The 20,348-nt window shown below is 30.1% G+C and overlaps 1 protein-coding gene across 2 annotated transcripts in view; it reads left to right on the top strand.

Moving 5' to 3' along the window:
- Window positions 1-20,348, top strand: part of LOC142322852 (uncharacterized) — a 133,117-nt gene that overhangs the window by 90,604 nt on the left and 22,165 nt on the right. For both annotated transcript variants that reach the window (XM_075361935.1, XM_075361934.1), the window contains exons 4-9: window positions 3,135-3,297; window positions 4,407-5,277; window positions 8,082-8,207; window positions 14,924-15,127; window positions 18,048-18,255; window positions 19,961-20,136. In XM_075361935.1, the coding sequence (XP_075218050.1) occupies window positions 3,135-3,297; window positions 4,407-5,277; window positions 8,082-8,207; window positions 14,924-15,127; window positions 18,048-18,255; window positions 19,961-20,136 (1,748 nt within the window). The remainder of the gene's footprint in view (window positions 1-3,134; window positions 3,298-4,406; window positions 5,278-8,081; window positions 8,208-14,923; window positions 15,128-18,047; window positions 18,256-19,960; window positions 20,137-20,348) is intronic.

Genomic DNA, 20,348 nt, shown 5'->3' with positions numbered 1-20,348 from the left:
TTACAGGTATAATTGTTTTTGAGTATTGATAATATGGTGATGGGGAAAAATTAGCGTGAAATTTTACGGGTCATTCTAAGATCACAACTGCGGAAAATTATTGCGTATTACTCATTAATATCATCCGTGTAACAGGATTAGGTATATCACCGAGGACAAAGTAAAGTAAAAATTGAATTTTTTTTACACGATTTGAATCTAGACGGGCAGTAAACGACAGCGATTCTCTCGTGAATCTATCATAGGTGTGGCCCGGCAGTATGGAAAACTTGTATGTTTTTAACATGCAAATGAATTAAAATGGTTAAATACGCAGAAATATAATAAATAAAGATGAATATATAAAACGAATTAAAGAAATAGTCTATAATAAAAATCGTATTTGTGCTGTAAATTTATTAACTCAAGATACATGTTTTCAAAGCGGTTCTGTCATAGTTTTTCTACCTACATAACAACTAGTTGGGAATGTAAATAAATGTATATTCGCCCTATAATGTATTAATTTTTTAGTCGTGTTTTGTATAAAAATGTTTTCCTGTTAATTTTTTCTCTTTTACTAAAACTCCAAGCGGAAATATAGTAGAAAACCCTTTCAACTAAGAGCGACTGAATCACCGATTAAATATTCTATTATTTATTTATTAAAGTGCTATAAAGCTTAATTTCGAGTAAGCGCCAAGAGTAAATAATCCTGATTAAGTTTCATTAAAATACGATGAGCTGTTATGGGATAAGGTCTTTATATATTCATACATACAAAAAGATATCGACTTCTATTTAATAATAAATAAAAATGTCTGTAAATATAGTTATAAACCTATTTTTACTTCCTTGTACGAAGTAAAGGAAATATTGCGATCGCGAAAAATTTCGGTTTTCAGACTTAACAGAAATATCCATTTTGATCATCCCTGAATTCATTTTGACTAGTTTCGGCGTGACGTCTGTACGTACGCATGTACGTATATATCTCGCGTAACTCAAAAGCGATTAGCCGTAGGATGTTGAAATTTTGAATTTAGGACTGTTGTAACATCTAGTTGTGCACCTCCATTTTGATTGCAATCGACTGCACCAAAAGTCTCCAAAAAACCCAAAATCCAAAAAAAATTGGATTTCGGACTTTTTCTTAATTGCAGTAATAAGCCCTCATTGAGAGTTTTCAACGATATAGCATAAGTAGTACCTATTTTCATCGGTTCCAAAGTTATAACCAAATAAAATCTTAATTAATGAAATATTTGGATCTTATAAGGGGAAGGCACGTCGGTTCAAATCTGACTTCATCTCATTTTTTTTTAAACTTTTTTGTTTTAATTTAAATATATTGATTTATTAATTTTATGAAAGTATATGTTTGGAGTGTCGCTTTATATGGAAGTGAAACTTGGACAATCGAAGTATCTGAGAAGAAAAGATTAGAAGCTTTTGAAATGTGGTGCTATAGGAGAATGTTAAAAATCAGATGGGTGGATAAAGTGAAAAATGAAGAGGTATTGCGACAAATAGATGAAGAAAGAAGCATTTGGAAAAATATAGTTAAAAGAAGAGACAGACTTATAGGCCACATACTAAGGCATCCTGGAATAGTCGCTTTAATATTGGAAGGACAGGTAGAAGGAAAAAATTGTGTAGGCAGGCCACGTTTGGAATATGTAAAACAAATTGTTAGGGATGTAGGATGTAGAGGGTATACTGAATTGAAACGACTAGCGCTAGATGGGGAATCTTGGAGAGCTGCATCAAACCAGTCAAATGACTGAAGAAAAAAAAAAATTGATTTATTAATAATTACTAACCTCTGATTGTAAAAAAAATTACAATAAATAATAATTCAATAATAATAAAAAAGAATATCAGAAGTTATTAATAAAATAAAATTTTATGTACATTTCATTTAAAAAAACATGTGTATATGTAATTTAATAGGCGTACAAGGAAGTCATGTGATGTCCACATCAGATTTTTATTTATATCTTATTTACCCTCCATCTACTCGTACTAAATTATACAAAGCACTAGTTTTAGGTTATTTAAATGCATCACCCATTTTGTGTATAGGTCAAAACATTTTTTGACCGATAATAAAATTATTTATACTCTTGGTCCCGCTGTGTAGTTGTAATATTTTTTTTATCTGATTTACCAGCAAAACGTTTCTAAAACTTAAAAAAAATGAAAGCCATTTTAAAACTATTTTACGACTAAATTTAATGCCAAAAATTAAATTTACGTATATGAAGTGTAATTATATATTATACTAGTAACCCTTTCGCGGCTTCGCTCGAGCTATATGATTGCGTTTCCCGTCGGTCATTTTTTATTTTTTTATTTTATGTTTTTAATTCAAGTAACCGGTACAACAAGTTGTCAAACATGCAGTAACCGTGGCACTGTCTGAGTTGGTTGAGCCGCCGCGCCGTGCGCCGCAGCACCACTCTAAAAATTGAAATTCAAAAATCCTAAAATGGTTTTTAGATTTTATTTAAAGAGTATTTGCAAGTCCAAATCTACTGAATAACTCGTTTAGTATAGTCGGAAATGGGAAAAATTTGTAATCATTGTTCAAAATTGTTTTTACCTTTTTCACCTATTTCAAGGTCGAATTTCAAAAACATGTAGAAATTGGTTTTTGAATATTTTAGTGTGTTTGATCTGAAGATTACAAACAATAAATGCCAGAGTTGATATCTTCTTGACCAAGATTGAGATTGTTGGCCGCCATTTTGAACCAGGTAATCAGATTTTCATTTTATTTGTATCATGTTTCTCATCTAATCGAGATCTTTAAAATGAGTTATCAAATGACCATCGGTCCCATTTGAAATTTTTGAGTTGTCCCCCAACACCGCGCCACCTAAAAATAAAAAAGTGTTAAATATACGTTCGTCAAAGTAGCCCCTCGATACAAGGAAGTATGCTGCAAACCGCATCCAGTTATCTCAATTATAAAAAAAGTTATAGGGGGTGTAAGATACTTTTCAATCATCCGGTATATTATATAAATAATATAATTTATATATATGTAGTTGAACAAGAAAAGCTACTCGTAAAATTTTCAAAATCAATTGTTGACCGATATAATTTGATTATTATAACAAAAATAATACTAATTTCAATTTTTTTTATAGATCACTGGCAGTCCTGAAGCCCGAGCGGACGAACGACAATTCCTCGACGATAATTCATGCGAGCAACAACCAGACAAACAACAATTCTGCTGGCAGGACGTCCAGTCCGGATATTCAGGACCTAATATCGGGATTTGTAAAGCTCCTGAATACGAACGTACAGGTATGATACAGAACCGTTACTTAGTGTACGTTTATTTTATTCACTATAATAAAATCTGCTATAATTTTTTAAACTCTAATTTCAATCCAGAATGAATCAGTAACGTTAAAATTAATGCGTTATGGAATTATATCTTTTCGACCGTATACGACAATTCTGGAAAGATTCATTCGACTTAATCAAAGGAGTTTATTATTACGTAATACTGTCGATTTTTTTCTTTTAGATTGATAACTTATTAATTTCCATATTAGTTTAATTTACAATTTCACATACAGTTATTTCATTTTAGAAAAACTAACTTGCACAGTGATAATTTTATTTTAAAATCTCATTCACAGAATTTAAGTATTTTATTACAAAAAAATATTTATTTTTTTTTTTTATTAATTTTACTTCTAAATTGATCGTAAACTTAAATGAGATATGGAAAAAATATTTTCCAATAACTAACCTTATCTCATTTTTCTACTTTATTTGGGTATTTTTGGAGCAATAGTTTTTATGGTTACCGATCGTTTTTAAGTGATACAAATTCATTCAGGAAGAGTTTTTTAAAAAAAAAGTTTGATTTGATAAGAGCTAAGCGAGGGAATGAGTATATAATTAAAAATTACCATTATTATGATGTGGTATTTGAAGAAAAAGGAACTACTAAGTTAATCACTGCTAAGCAGGAAGACCATGTTATAATATAAATTATGTAGCTGTTGTTATGGATTGCTGTTCAGAAGATGAGGCATCATTGTGTTATTTTTGTACAGAAATTACTGTAAGTCCTTGTATACTGTATCACATTTTTACATATAATTATTCAAGAATCACAGGTGTTTTTTGTAACCTTTATATATATTTATACCGACCTTTATATATACAGGGTGTTAACAAATTATGGCTACCCTTAAATAACTTTTCAGCAGATAAACATACAAAAATGAAATTTAGTAAATGCTCCTACGTCAAAACAATCTATTTTTTGCTATGAAATCACTATACCCGTCCTACTTATAAACTAAAAAACCAACATACTTTTTATAATAATTTAGTTAAGGCTTTTTAACACTCTCAATATTTTTTATAGTATTTTATTATTAATAAACTGATTACAGGCAACCCAGCCAGTCAGACCGCTGAGGACACGGATAAACAATCGTGGCCCTCCACGTATCACAGATCTAGTCCTGCCACCTCCTACGAGGCCTCCATATCTATTTCAGCGACCGCCTCCACCACCACCACCTCTGATGCATCTGCCAGCTGCTGATCCTATTCGCCCGTACATTGCAGGAGTGCCTCTGCCAGAGCAGATTGTACCTAGGCCTGGACCACCCCCTGCTACAACATTTTCACCGCCAAGTATTATAACACCCCTCACTCGTCCGACATTTACTCTTGTGACTGAACCCAGTGTTTCTTTAGTAAATTTAACTTCAGATCTATCTTTAAATGCTACATCTGTAATAGACATAACAGTTGAGCCTACAACCGAAAGAACAGTCGATCTGATCGGTTATGAATTTAATGTTAATAAAACTAGAACAGATCAACCAGTGAAATTTATATTTCAAGATAAAGGTGTAGATAATGTAATGAACATAGCAATAACAAGTTTGTCATCATCTAATTCATTCCGGCCGAGCAATACATTATTGACAAAACCATTGCCATCCTCATCTTCGTCACCTTCATTATTAACAACATCAATAATATCATCAACGTCATCCACAACATCATTATCATCATTATCATCACCATCATCATCATCATCATCATCATCATCACCATCATCATCATCAATGCCAACATTATCGCCATCTTCCTCTGTAACTTTCTCATTATCATCGCCATCATCGATAGCATCACTATCGTCTCATCCATCATCAACATCCTCATCACTTTCCCATACACGAATTACGCCATCAACGATTATTAACCATACACTACACAAAACTGAAACACCTCTACCATCTCAAAAAACAGGTAAGTTAATAAATTTTATTTAAAATACATTATACCATAAATAATCTTATTTTGTGAACAGTTAAACTTGATTGATTGCTTGCAAAAGAAACTAAATTATAAAAAAAAAATATTATTATGTACAATAAAACCTCAAATCTTAATAAAAAATTATCTTTTATTTATTTGTAAAAAAGGATAACAGTTTAACAAATAACAAGAAAACTGAACTCTCTAGACATATTAACATATAAAATTAAATAGGATACATTGCTTTAAATTGTAGTAAACTTACTTTACTCTTGTAAAAAGTATATCCAGACTTTTGGTTCTGCCTAAACAGTATCAATTTAAAAGAAATTATAATAATGAAGTGTATGTCTAGAAAACTAATTCATATATAAAATTATGAAAAAATATTCTTCAATTTGATTATTCTTATAAATCACTCTCTCTCTCTCTCTTTCTGTTTAGCCTCTAGAACCACCGTAATGTATTACTTCAGAGGATGAATGAGGATATATATGAATGTAAATGAAGTGTAGTCTTGTACAGTCTCAGGTCAACCATTTCTGAGGTGTGTGGTAGATTGAAACCCAACCATCAAAGAACACCGGTATCCAGAATCTAGTATTCAAATCTGTAAAAATGTAACTGCCTTTTCTCGGATTTGAACCTTAGAACTCTGACTTTGAAGTCAGCTGATTTGCAACGTCAAGTTAACCGTTAGACCAACCCGGTGGGTTATTCTAATAAACCTGATATGGAATAACTCCACCAAATTCATGTGTTTTTTTAAAATTTAGTGGAAATTTGTTATTAAAAATGTTGTAAAACAATGTGATTTTGGTAAAAATGGATAAGGATTTCATCAATATGATTTAATAAAAAAGTATTCACTAATTTTTCTTGCCAGAGCAAACTTGATAAATTCCTGCAAAAACAATTCACAAATTTAAAATGTTGAGATAAATTTATGATTATACACCATAATAATGTATAAAAAAAACTATTTTTCAGCAAAATTGTATTTTTAGTTGATCTTGATTTACATATTGTCTGAAAAGAAACTAATAGAAGTGAAATAATGGATTTAATGGAAATATACAATTCATTCTGGCAGGTGTAAAGTGTTATATACACAGGTGTCAAAAGTAATTTATCTAGATAAATCAGTCAGAGCCAGATTGACTGAAATGGCTATGATAAAAAATATTTTAAGATTCTAAACTAAAATCATGAAAAACTGTTAGGAAAGATGACATACATTCTTAAAAATAGAAGTGAGTTTTCAAAATGTGCATGTGATCAGGAGCATGTTAGTTTTGCAAACTGAGATTTATATTCAAGTTTCAAAATTTTAAATTAATAAAAGCAGGGAATAAAATGTAAACTATTAAATCTATATAAAAAAAGTTGTACTATGTTTTGATTGGCTGTTTCCACAATTTATTCCCAGTTATGTCTATGCAAACAATGGTCAGATAATTTTTACATAAACTTTGTTGCTGTTTCATGCTAAAACTCAGAAATAATCAATTCAATACAGTATAGTACTCTAAATTAAACTACTGCTGACGGCCTACATCCTATTGTTTCATGTAATTCAATTACCAATATCATATAATAATCCACAAATGGTTTTATTTATCATAAAACAAGAAAAAAGGTGCATACCAAAATTCATATACATCATTATTGAATTTTTGTATAATTTTACAAACAGGGAAAAAAGTATTTTAAAAGGTTTTCTCAAATTTACAATTATAAAAAAAAAAAACTATAAAAGTTTGCAATAATGAATTATATTTTGATGAAACTCCACCATGAATGTAATCATTGAAATACACTTCTACATGGAAGAGAATGTAACAGAATTGGATATACAAGTTGGATTGAGAGCCTGATCCCATATTTTTGTATGCTTATATTTTAATAATATAATCATACAAATTATACTGAAATATAATAACAATAAAATCACCTTTTACCAAACCTTAAATAAAACTATCATCTGGTCTGATATAATATATATTATAAAAGAATTTGAATGTAAAGGACAAAAAGTGATAAATTCTTAACATTTCACTAAAACAGATTTTCATGAACTGTACTGGTTTCACCATGTATAGAAAAAGCAATCAGGATGGAATTAATAAGATTACTGTGACAGGCTTAATATCATAATGAAAATTTTTATAAGCATCCTACAAATTTTTTGCCGTTGTCAAAATATCACATCACCATGTTGGATCGCCACTATAATAATAGTACACTTAGTTTCTTCATTATAACAGGTTTTGTATGGTTGTGATTTCTATCTACTATTGCCCATATTCAAGCTCTGAATATTTGCAAAGAAGGTAATGGGTGAGATATAGAAGTGCATATTACATTACCAGGACCAGTACTGTTCATATTATAAAGATTAGTTAATATTTCATTAACGGCTATATTACAATGCATTTCAGTCATGTTGCAATTGCTAATACTACTTCTATTATAAAAGTTTTAATAAAACATTACTAAACAAATCCGCTCCCTATTTATTCATACATTGCATTCCTTTTGGCTAGTTAGAGACTAGACGCACTGGAATAAAAATTGTTAATATCTGTCATTAAACTAATTATCCTTATTTGTCATTTTTTTAATTTTTATCTTGAAATAATCAGTTAATTAAAATTTAGGTTATATCATTGTTTGTAACAAATATTAAAATGTTTACATTTATTTATCCTATATTTTTTATATATATTATATTAATAATAAAAATATATAAATATTATTAATCTACTTATGACAATAAATTTTATGTTGTCTAGAAGTAACACCTTCGTTGAGTGTAACAACTAGTGGTGTTGCAACTGTAATTGAATCATCTATGCAAGATTTTTCAACAGAGATCCATCATAAACCAACTCGTTGGCAATCATCTACAGTTCAAACTGGTATGATTATTACAATTATTATGGTTTCTCTAAAATTTTAAGACATAGGACATGCTAAGAGTTTCTAACTTTTGTGTTCATGATAGAAATTATTCCACTACTTTAGTAGTGCTATCAGACTTCTGTATCTTTAATTTATAACTGATTGTATATTTAATTTCATCTTTTTGTAATATCTTATGTGGTATTGTTTTTTTATGTGTCAGTATCTGGAAATTCATGAAATCCATCGACTTGTAGATAGAAAGGATACTGCGCGTAAAATTGTATCAGTTATTACATCATGAATGATTTGAAACTGAAATAAGGTCAGATTCATTATCAGTGAGTCTTAAAATATTAAGAAATGTTTTTTCAGTTTCATATCTGTGTCTAAAGATTACTTGTTTTTTAATATGTAGTATCCCTTGAAAGATTCAATATTATTATATTGAGTTTTGTGTATTGCAGCAAACTTAGTGTCGTCTGTAATCCAGAGAGAGTTTGCTCTTACAGGATTGTAGCATTAATTGTTGTGTTAATTTTTGTCAGGTAAGCTACTTAGATACAAACAAATAGAGTGATTGTGTACAAATTTTTCAGAATAGCTTTTTTTTAGCATTTTTTTAGTTATTGGAATTTATAACGTGATACAGTTTTTGTCAATAAATTTGCATAGAATAATTTCTGTAAATTGTTTTTAAAAAAAATAATAAATCTGTAAACAAAAAAAGGAAAAATGTAAAGATTATTATGTTGTTACTTAGGTTGAAAATGGGAATGATATTCTATACTGAAAAAAATGTAACTGGTAAGCAAATTTGAGCAAAAAAGTAAAGAAATGTAACAAAAATAATAATTCCAATATTAAGATGTGAGACAAAAGCAAATATAGGTAGTTAGTACAAAGCAGATACATATATATAATTTACATAAAAAGTAATTTTTGAATTCAATTGATTTATAATCAGTTATTTAAATACTACAAGTAATGTATTACCTTTGCCTTAAGTTAAAACTGACAGTTGTCATGATCTAGAGGTTATTTCAACATTTTACTCACATTTTGTCATGATCAATGGTTGATCATGATGACTATCGGTTTTAACTTATTGTTATTATTATTTTTATAGTTATTACTACTACTATTATCTGTTTTAATTACAACTATCAATTTTGACTTATACCAAAGGTTAGTTGAGGTATTATTTAAATAACTGATGATAAATCATAGATGTGGTGGTAAAACAGTATGTAATTTTTGTTGATAATTATTAATTGCTGCACTCTAGATAACATGCTTAATAAATTTGTGCTTAGGATGAACATGTTGAGTTGAAAGTGAAATAAATTGACGGTATACAATAGGTACTTAAATATTTATTTTTCATTAGTTTTAGGAAACAAATTGTGTGTTAATTTTATTATATTTTTAATTTATATGTTCTTCTTCCATTTTATAATCTAATCCTTTCTTGTAATAACAGAATATTTCACAAAAAAAAATTTGTTCTGCATCAACAATAAATAAACCATGTTTATTGAATGATTATTGATTTCAATGCATAACTGGGATTTCAGGAGTTGTTTTTTATTGGAGTATTTTCATTGTAGCGGTACTGTGAACAGTATGCTATTACTATAGTATTATAGTACACTACAGTTCATCATAGTAATAACAACAGAAGTAGGAAGTGGTATTTTTTTTGTAGTTAGATACTCTGTTATGTTATCCTGTTGTGACTTACAGAATTAGATGACGGAACATGGAAAGTGAGATATAACCATTTTATATTGTCAGTAGATACAATACTCTTTATGTAGAAATTGGTTCCAGTGTGTTTAACTTGCCCTGTTCTCATGAAGAAGCAATCTTCTTTCTTATACCATAAAGTCAATCTTTAATGAATCATGATAAAAAAGTACTTTGTATAAGAATATAATTTTGTCCATTATAAACAAGTTACTGTTGCTAATACATTTTCATTTTATTTTTTAGTTTGAACATTCTTAGCAATACTGTATGTTTATAACAATGTAATAGTGCTTTTATTAAATTCATTTATATATACACATATTTAAAGTTAAAAAAAGGTATTTAGAAATTTCTTGATTACTTTATGTTACATTCTACCACTAAGATGAAGATCCAATCTTTAATCACTATGAGTAAATATTTAAAATGTTCTACATCTACTTCTCTGTTAATCTTAACATGATGTTTGAAGTGAAACGGTATAACCAAGTTCAAGAACAACAACCATCTCATGCATGCTCTACCATCTGACGTGTACTAGAGAATGTAAGAGTGAAATGTTTTCTTGTTGCCTTAAATAAAATGTTGCCTTAAATGTTTTCTTGTTGCCTTAAATTTGCGTTAAATATATAATTGCCTGGTAAACTCACTGAAATTCAGTCATCATTCTACTACAAGTGAGTGTGTGTGTGTGCACAAGCGCATGTGTGCATGAACATATATGTGTTAATGAATATTTTGCTTAATATATCTGGAATGATTTAACATATAATCATGAAATTTGGTATGGGTAATCACGTACATGGAAGATTGATGGTGTTAATCTAAAGAAAAAAATCAGATGATGAGGTAGATCATTATTGTCAGGATACCACCCCACAATAATAATCCAATTTGACAGATACTGAACTTCTAGATAATGCTATCTTGTATGTATTTTTAACAAATATTTTATCTTTATGTATTTTAACAATATTATCAACAAAACAATCATATCATAAATTATCATATTACATATTATTGGATCATAAAATACTATCATATTATATCATTACTGAAAATAATAGAACTGAGATTAAAAAACAATCAATCAATCGTGTTCTATCGTCTGGAGGTTCTTACATTTCTGCCTTCTGAAGTCCTTTGTGCTTCATTATTCAGTGCCAATTATTTAGTGTCATTATATCTTCCTTTGATCTTTATTGAATCTATCAAATGATAATTCCTTCTTCCTTCTTTCCATCCACCAATCCTGAAATTGCAGTTTTCAGCAGACATTCTCTTCTAAACCAGTGCCCTAGCTAATTACTCTTTCTTATATTTTTAAGCATTAAAATTCCTTCCTCAATCCTTTGCAGCGCTCTTCATTTCTTACTTTATCCTCCCATCTACACCTTCCATTTTTTTCTGTATCCAAATTTCTAATCATTCATCCTCCTTCCTTTGAGTCCATGTTTTAGCACCATCCATTGCTACACACTATATATAGCACTTTGCTAGTCTCTTCCTTAATTGTTTGTTTAATGGCCCATAGAGTAACCTATTAAAACATTCCTTCACCATTGCTATTCTAATTCTTACCTCTGTTATATGACACATATCCTCAGTTACTGTGCTCCCTAGATACTTGAATTGTTCTATTTCTCTTCTCTTTCTATTCCATCTAATATTTATCTTTTTACTAATTCCTCTATTGCCATACTGGTCTCACTCCTGTTTATTCTCTTCCAATATTCTTTGCACTGTTTTCAGAATCTTCAAGCATCTCTAGATATTTCCTCTAGAATTTCCTCTAGATATAGGTTAAACAGAATAGGTCACAATAAACATCCTTGCCTGACTCCTCTTCACAGTCCAATCTCTTCACTTTTCTCTCCTATTCTTATTCTTGCTTCTGGTTCAGATATAAGTTTTTATCAGTCTTGTCTGTATTCTGTGTTTTCTCAATACTTATATCACCCTGCCCCATCTAACTCTGTCAAATGATTTTCAAGATCAATAAACACCATGTACACTACTTTACTCTTTTCTATATTTCTCTCTCCAATTACTCTCAGAAATTCTATGGCATCCCTTGTTCCTATACCACTTTTAAATTGGTATTGCTCTTCTCCTACTATTCTATCTGTTTTTATTCAATATCCTGTTTATTGTTCTTAATAATATTTTGATGGCATAGGATATCTGACAACGTTCTGTATTTTACACATTTTTTTTTTAGGGTACCATTATGACTTCTCTAAGTCCTTTGGCCATTTTCCCTTCATGTATATTTTATTGAGTAAATTATCAAAACTCTCTTTCCTTCAACATCTAATGCTTTCAACATTTCCACTTTTATCTCATTATGTCCCATTTTTTGAACTCTTTTATAGATGTCTTTATTTAATTTACCAATATATTATATCCCATTTCATCATCCATTATACTATTCTCTTTCGCCAGCTCCATTTCTTCTTTTCTCAGCCTATTCTCTACTCATACAATTTTTCCATACCTGAAACCGTACTTTATCTTCATAACCTCTTTTGGTTTATTCATTGCTCTCTCATTTCTAGTTTCTAGTTCAAGAATACTTTCCATTCCTCCTGTTAACATCAAATCCATAGAATCTTTATATAGCAGATTAAATCTATCTTCTTTTTTCCATTTCATTGAATTTTCTCCTCACCCATTTTTCTTTAGTTTTATCAATTTCTCTCCTGAACTCATTATTTAGGTTCCTGTATTTTCTTTTGCCTTCCTCTGCACGGATATTTTTCCATCTTCTTCTCTGTAACCCATTCCTTTCTTAACTTTGTTCTTATTCTATTTTCTACAACTTCCTTTGCAGCCTCTTTAAGACTATTTTTAACATCTTCCCATCTTTCATTATCATTATTCTTCTCTCTCTTATCATCAACTTTTTAATAAGTAACTTTTCCATTTTCTAAGCTTTACCTGCTTCTTTTAATTTACTCGCTTTAAATTCTTCCTGTTCCCCCTCCCTTCTACATTATTTTTAATTTTATTCAAATCTCCGATACAACTAGATTACAATTTGAGCAGATGTTTGCTCCTTGATAACTCTTTTGGATTTTTCATACTGCTCCTGTATCCCTTCAGTGTTAATGTGTAATTTATTTTGTATCTTTGTTTATCAAATGGAGGTATCCAGGTATATCTTCTTCCTTTATGAGTTTCAAATAAAGTGTTACTTATAACCATGTTGCTCCATTCGCAAAAAATCTATCAATTTTTGCCCTCTTTCATTTCTATTTCCTAGCCAAAATTTTCCTACAGTGCTACTATCACTGCCTTTTCTGACAACTGCATTCCAGCCTCCCGTTTCCATTACACACGCAATCTTTTTTTCCTTTTCTATATATTATATCCTCTCGTACTATATTATATTCTTCTTACTCTTCATCTGTATGTTAAGAGCTTGCACTTGTACTATATATACTAATACATGTAATATACATAACTAGGTCTTTTTCCTCCTTCATTTGTGTATCTTTAATGTTTTATGTACTCCAATCTCAGTAAACAGTAATCTCAGTAATTATCATAACTTTGTCTTTCATTTTCTTTCCTGTTAATCACATTTCATATTTTCCATTTCTTTCCTTTTCATGAATAGTAAAGTCAACAGTATTCATCTTTCAACTACCTTTCCATCTTACCTCGCATATGCGTAGAACATCTAATTTATACTTTTCCATTTATTGTTTAGGATTTTCCAGTTCTTCTCCCTATAAAAATATATGCAAACTCCATGTGCATATCCTCTCATTTCTTCCTTTTCCTTTTTAATATAGCACCTTATGTGTAATTCTCCTAGAAATCTGAATGAGGGAAGCTTTAATGCTGGATTGTTTTACATAGCATGCCATATGATCCATGTAATGTTTTTCTTGGGATATCCATAAAAATCTAACTAACTATTTAAGATTATTTTTGAGATTTAAAAAATACTGTCAAAAAGCGCCAACCATCTTTAAAAATTTGATTGACAAAGAGATATTTAATTAAAATTATGCAAACAGCAGAGAGCTTGTTAAATTAGTTGCCAGTTAATTTTATGAAGATTAAAACGAGTATCTTAATAAAATAATATAATAGTACTTTTCTACAGACTGATTAAATTTAATTTATTTAATATTCACATAAAACTGAAGAACATTTTTTCCTTCCCCTGCTGGTAAAATATTAATTAATTGCTTTACCAGGTTTTCTTCAAAGGTATATGGTACCTTTGATTAAATAATATGTACAGTCCAATTTGAGGACAGACATCCATCTAGGAGATGGACTGTCAAATTTTTATAAAGTGTACATAAAAGTTTAGCTTATTATTGATGTTTGTATTAAACGTCTCTCGCTATCTGTCTGTCTGTCTCTGTCTCTTTCTCTTTCTCTCTCTCTCTCTATATATATATATATATTTTTTTTTTTTTTACTTACTTATTTATATTCTTTTTCATTAAACATGTTGCCTAGAATGCAGCAATTAATAATTATCAACAAAAATCACCTATGAACAAACCAGAACAGCAAGCTTTATCTTAACAATCTATATAAAATTCTTTTCAAATCCATAGATTCATCTTTTCAAAAATTAGGTAATGCCTACCATTGTCATACATAAAAGTCTGATATTTGTCATGATCAAATCAGGTAATGCACCTGATGATGAATCCATGGCTTAAAAAGCTATTTGTTTAAATTTCTAAATCTATATTAAGCTTACTGTTTTGGTGTATTCATAGATGATTTGTTAGTATATAAGGGGTTTGATATAAGTTGGTTATTGTTTGGTTTTTCCATTACACCTGAAACATTTCAAGGATTAACACTGAGAAATGCAAAAGAATATTAATGCAAGTAATAATTTTTTAATGACTTACTACATGCTGTTGCATTCAGAACAATAAATGTAGCAGTCTATGTCATCATAAGACAAAAATTAAATGTGTGAAATGTTTGTATTTTGGTTTAGATCAAACGTATTATCCTAGGCCTGGTATTGTTTTGGATGATCCAGAGTATAAGCCGGGAGGTGGAATTAGTAAACCACAGAAAACTGTACACCAACATCATCATACCCCATCACTAGGAGACATTTTTGATGTTACAGTATCTGCTGTTCAAGTTGACAGTCAACCTCAAGCAGCACAAACTGGCCAACCATTCATTTATCCTGGTTAGTATTTAATTTTGTTTTAATGGTCATTATCGATCATATTTGGTAGAAAGAAAATGTAGACCAGTCATACTCATATTATACATAGACTAATAAAATGCCTTTGTGGTTTCAACATTATGTTATCATCAGGTAAAAATAAAGCAATTATAAGCTATCAATTGTATTTTCAAATAGAGAAATGTTAAGACTCTTTATCAAGTTTTAATGATAACTGTTAATGAGATTCATCAATACAATACAATAAATTCAAAGAAATAAATTTGTCAGCGTGGTGCAGTAAATGTTGCATGTTCTTGACCGATGCCCAAGCATGCTTGTATAATGTTTTTATGCCATAAACATGTTGAAAGTAGATAAGATGCATTCATAGGTACTTAGTATATTATATTTTAAGGGCAGAAGTATTTTAAATTTGAGCAAATCTTATAAATAACTTGAAATAATGTTTTATTATTTTCTGAATATTTCAGGATTAATATCATGTTCAATTAAAATGTGATACTACTTTTTGTTAGGTTTATAGCATTACTGTAGTGTGCAGTTACACAGTTTGCTTATATCTTAATTTTTAAGGTCATAATGGTGTGCTCAGGTGTTATCTGTTTAGAACAGAATGTCCAGAATGAAGAATTAAAATGTTATGTCTGGTGGCAATAGATTATTTAATACAAGCAACTAGTGGCAATACGCATTAGAAAAATATTAAATGATTTAGTAAGATTAATTATTCCTATAATATTGAGTTCTGGACGCAAAAGAAATTTAAGTGATTAATTTATACTGAAACTGAATTATTAACTATATATACATCTCAGTAAATATTACACTAGATATAGATTAAATGTTTTATATATTTAGTAAACATGAGAAAAAGAAAGATAATGTAGTGTATTAAATGAGTTACATACTAAGATAAAGAACATGATGTATTAGAAGTTGTAGAATTATTTGTTAGGTAGATTTTTTAGACAGAAAATCAATCTGCCAATATCAATCATACAATTAAGAATTAGAAAGAAATTCTCAAATATACATGAAACAGGAGAAAATTTGTCATTAACTAGAGTGTGTTTTTCTCAGGCCTCTTCTGTCCTTTTGTCTGCCATTTTGGGAATGGATAACTTCAAACAATAGATGTATTTTATTGGCTCCCAAGATATATGCTTTTTGGAGGTTTTACTACAATAATATATTGGACCTTATTCGGGTCCATTTGGATTTACATTAAGTCTTTTTGAGAAAGGTACTCATTCATTTGAATTCCACTCTAGTATTTATCATCCTGATCCATAGATGACAGTTTTATATTGTACACTATAGCTGGCCTCCGTGGCATGAGTGGTAGCTCTCAGCCTTTCATCCGAATGAAATATAAACTAGTCATTGAATTTCAATTTCAAGTAACATGAAGCCTTATTTATTTTTACCTTATTAAACATAAGGTAATTTGTGATTTTTGAATATTCAAACATTGATACTACGAGGGACGATCAGAAAGTAAGTTCACACATATTTATAAGACAATTTTTTTTTATTGAACAAAAACTACATATTTTTATGTATTTTTCGACATAATCACCAAGTTTTTCTAAATACTTTTCGTACCTTGTGACAAGTTTTTCAATTCCACTCTCATAAAAATTTCATCCAATTTCCTTCAACCATTTAAGGACCACTTCCTTAAGTTCATCATCATTAGTGAAACGCTCCTCTCCCAGGTCTCACTTGAGAGGACTAAACAGGTGGTAGTTGCAGGGTGCTAGGTCAGGGCTGTAAGGCAGATGAAACCACACTTACCACTTGAATTTTTGCAGTAACCCCTTTGTCACATGAGGCCGAATGAGGAGTAGTGTTGTCGTGAAGAAAAACGACCCCATCGCTCAATCTTCCAGGTCTTTGATCTTCAATGACTTTACAAAATTTTTTTAAAGATTCAGCATTGATTGTTGCTCCTCAGGCATAAATTCACTGTAAACACCTCCCTCAGATTCGAGAAAGACTGTCAGCATAAGCTTTTGAACATGTGGAGATGTTCTCACTTTTTTGTCGCGGCAAATTTTAATGTCTCCATTCATGTGAAGTCTCAGGAGCGTAATGAAGCACCCAGCTCTCATCCCCTGTGATGATTTGTTTCAAAAACTGTAGACCAGACCTGGAATAACATTGAAGAAAAGAAAGAGCAGATGCAAAACATTGATGTTTGTGATTGTTGGTCAACAGATGTAGCACCCATCATGCACACATCTTACGGTAATCAAGCTGATCGTGAATAATCACAAACATACTAACTGTAACTGATGTTACGTTCACTTCCAATCTCTCTAATTTTAATGAGCCGGTTACCCAAAATCATTTCATTCATGAATTCCGCATTACCTGTCGTGTTTACAGTTGAAGGACGCTCAGCACGCAGTTCATCACTCAAATTTATTCTTCTGTTTCTAAATGTTTAGCACCATTTTGTGATCATCAGGCATGATATTGCATTCTCACCATATACCTCGACAATTTGGTGATAAATTTCACAATTGTAATTTTTTGTCCACAATAATCGGACAACTGAAGGCACTATTATGCTGGATGAAACCTGTAGAGGACACGCCATATTGACAATGATAGTATACATGTACTGGATGTTGTACAGAATTGCTGCTGGGGGAGCATGACAGCAATAACACAACCAGTGCTGCACCACAAGACATTAATATATCTCTTTCAATTCAAGAACACAGCAAGGGTGTAACTTACTCTTTGATTTACCTCTTGTAATATAAGATTTTCACCAGTTTGGGCAGGTGTGGTTTTAATTAGATTAGGTTTCAATGAGTATACTGTATATGTATTCATTTGAAACTTATATTTGTTACTTTAGTTTAGATTTTAAACTAAAAATATTAAAGTTTTTTTTTTTTTTTAGTTGAAGTAGATGGTGTTAGTGTAATTACTACAGCAGAAGCTGGTCAACATTTTGTCTCAATTGATGGAAAAAGGACATATATAAATCTTCAAGGAGGACCAGTTAATCCTCCAAACAATAATAATAACAATGGAAAAACTGGGGTTGGACATGTATCTGCTTCAACAGAGAAGCATTCTTTACATCAGCATCGTAAAACTATTCCGGGGTAAATTATTTTTTTGTTACATATTTTTGTAATAGCTTTACAGCTAAAAGTTTTTTCTAATTTCCTGGAAGATTTCAGAAAAACAATTTTTCACCAGGGGTTAAGTTCTCATGTTAATTCCATTGTTTTATTACAAAATTCTAATCCCTAGATCCGTTGCCCGACTTACAAATAAAACAACACTATTTTGCATACCTCTAACTGCATGCTTAATAAAACAGCTATTATTTTTATATCTTCAAACACATTGCAGCTTTTTTTTTAATAATTTATTTTCTCAATAACAGTTTTCATAACAGTATACGTTTCTTTCATATTAATTCCATAACAAATCGGTACAGAGGATATTTATTACTAATGTGAAGCAGAACTGCTTTTAAGCTATACTTGGAGTTATCAGTGAAAAGGTGCCACTCTTCAAGTTCATGAACTTGTACTAGTTATAACATAAGGATATCAATATTTCTGTAATAAACGAAGTAATTTTCTTTGGCAAAGTATTGAGAAAACTTTTTCTGATGGCTTTGATAGCTTGAGATTTTCATATTTTTTTAAAGTAAATTCCAACCTTGCAATCTTGAACCTAAAAATTTAGTTGATTTTTGATAAGTTTAAATATTTCATAGTCATTTACCTCATCTTGTGATATAAGATTCACTGGATTCAAAGTCTGAATCATGCTTGTCTTCTTTCATAATAACCATTTCTTCATCACTTTTTTCACAAAACAAATTTTCAGCGACCTTGGGAACTGGAATTTATTCACTATGAGTTACAGGTCTCAGTGCAGATGGCAATAAAGGATAGCACAGTGTGTTTAGATTTCTTAGAAATTTCAGACACATTAGTTAAACAGAAATAAAAATCAGTTAAGTGATCTTTTGGTTCACATGAAACCATAGGGACACCAAATGGAAAGACCTTTCATGTGCCTTTTAGCCTTCCTCTTAAGCTGACTGTGCAGTTACTACATATTTTATGAGGAGCCCGTGTCTTATCCTGATCACTGACTTTACAGTCAAAGTACAATTTATACGTTTTTTTAATTGTACTTTAATTGTACTGTAATGTTTTTTTTATGCGATTTTATAGTGAACTCACCACACATGTAACAAAATCTGTTCAGATCATACTTATGAAGCATTATGAGACTTCACTGTTCAATCAATACAATTATCACACTAACTGAAGAGATTATACAATTAAGAGCAGTAGGCTAACAAAGCCAACAAGCTTCATGTTATTTTGAATTGTACAGACATGATGAACCTTGTTCATGTATGCTTCAATAGAGAGGTAGAATGCCATGATACGTGATGTTTGTGTTACGACTTAACTTATTGTTTCACAGTTAACAACTGATTAATAGGGTTAAAGATATACTGAGCATATAAATTAAAAGTATTCACATAAAATAAAAATTGTATGTGTATAATCATGAATCATGTAATATTAACAATTTTTTAAATTTGGAATTTTTCAAAAATGTAGGGTGATGGAAAAATTCTGACTTCAGATTCATTTTTAGCATTACAAAATAGATTGCTTTCATTTATTGCTTGTTAAGATATAAAAATTTTGTTTATGAGCGTAATTAAAACTGAAGAGAATATTTTTTATTACTGAAATAATTATGGTGTTATTAATTGTTTATTCAAAACAAGATATTAATGGATTTCATCATATTTATTATTCTGTTTTACAGAAGACCATATTATCATAGACCTACACATCCTCCAGTGCGAATAGATACATGCATAGTGGGTGATGATTCAACTTGCGATGCTGTACAACATGAACACTGTCGTACAGAATTTGGAGTTTCTAGTTGCCAGTGTAGACCTGGTTACAGTAGACGAAGACATCGTGAACCATGTCATCGTTAGTAATGTTTTGGTCACTTAATATGTTTTATAAGGTCTAACTAACTTTTAGAGAAAGTTTTATTCCTTTTTGACCTTTTGGCTAGGAACAAAGCATTCACTTCTCATTTATATTAATGATCTAGGGAATAGTTTAGTATAAAAATGCATGTGCTGATGATTATATACCAATTATTAGTGGTTAATGATCATAGTGAAATACTAAAAAAA

This window comes from Lycorma delicatula, chromosome 4, assembly GCF_047948215.1.
Source record: "Lycorma delicatula isolate Av1 chromosome 4, ASM4794821v1, whole genome shotgun sequence".
NCBI classification, from domain to species: domain Eukaryota; kingdom Metazoa; phylum Arthropoda; class Insecta; order Hemiptera; family Fulgoridae; genus Lycorma; species Lycorma delicatula.
Note: the sequence above shows the minus strand (reverse complement) of the source record. Positions and strands in the feature narration are given on the sequence as shown.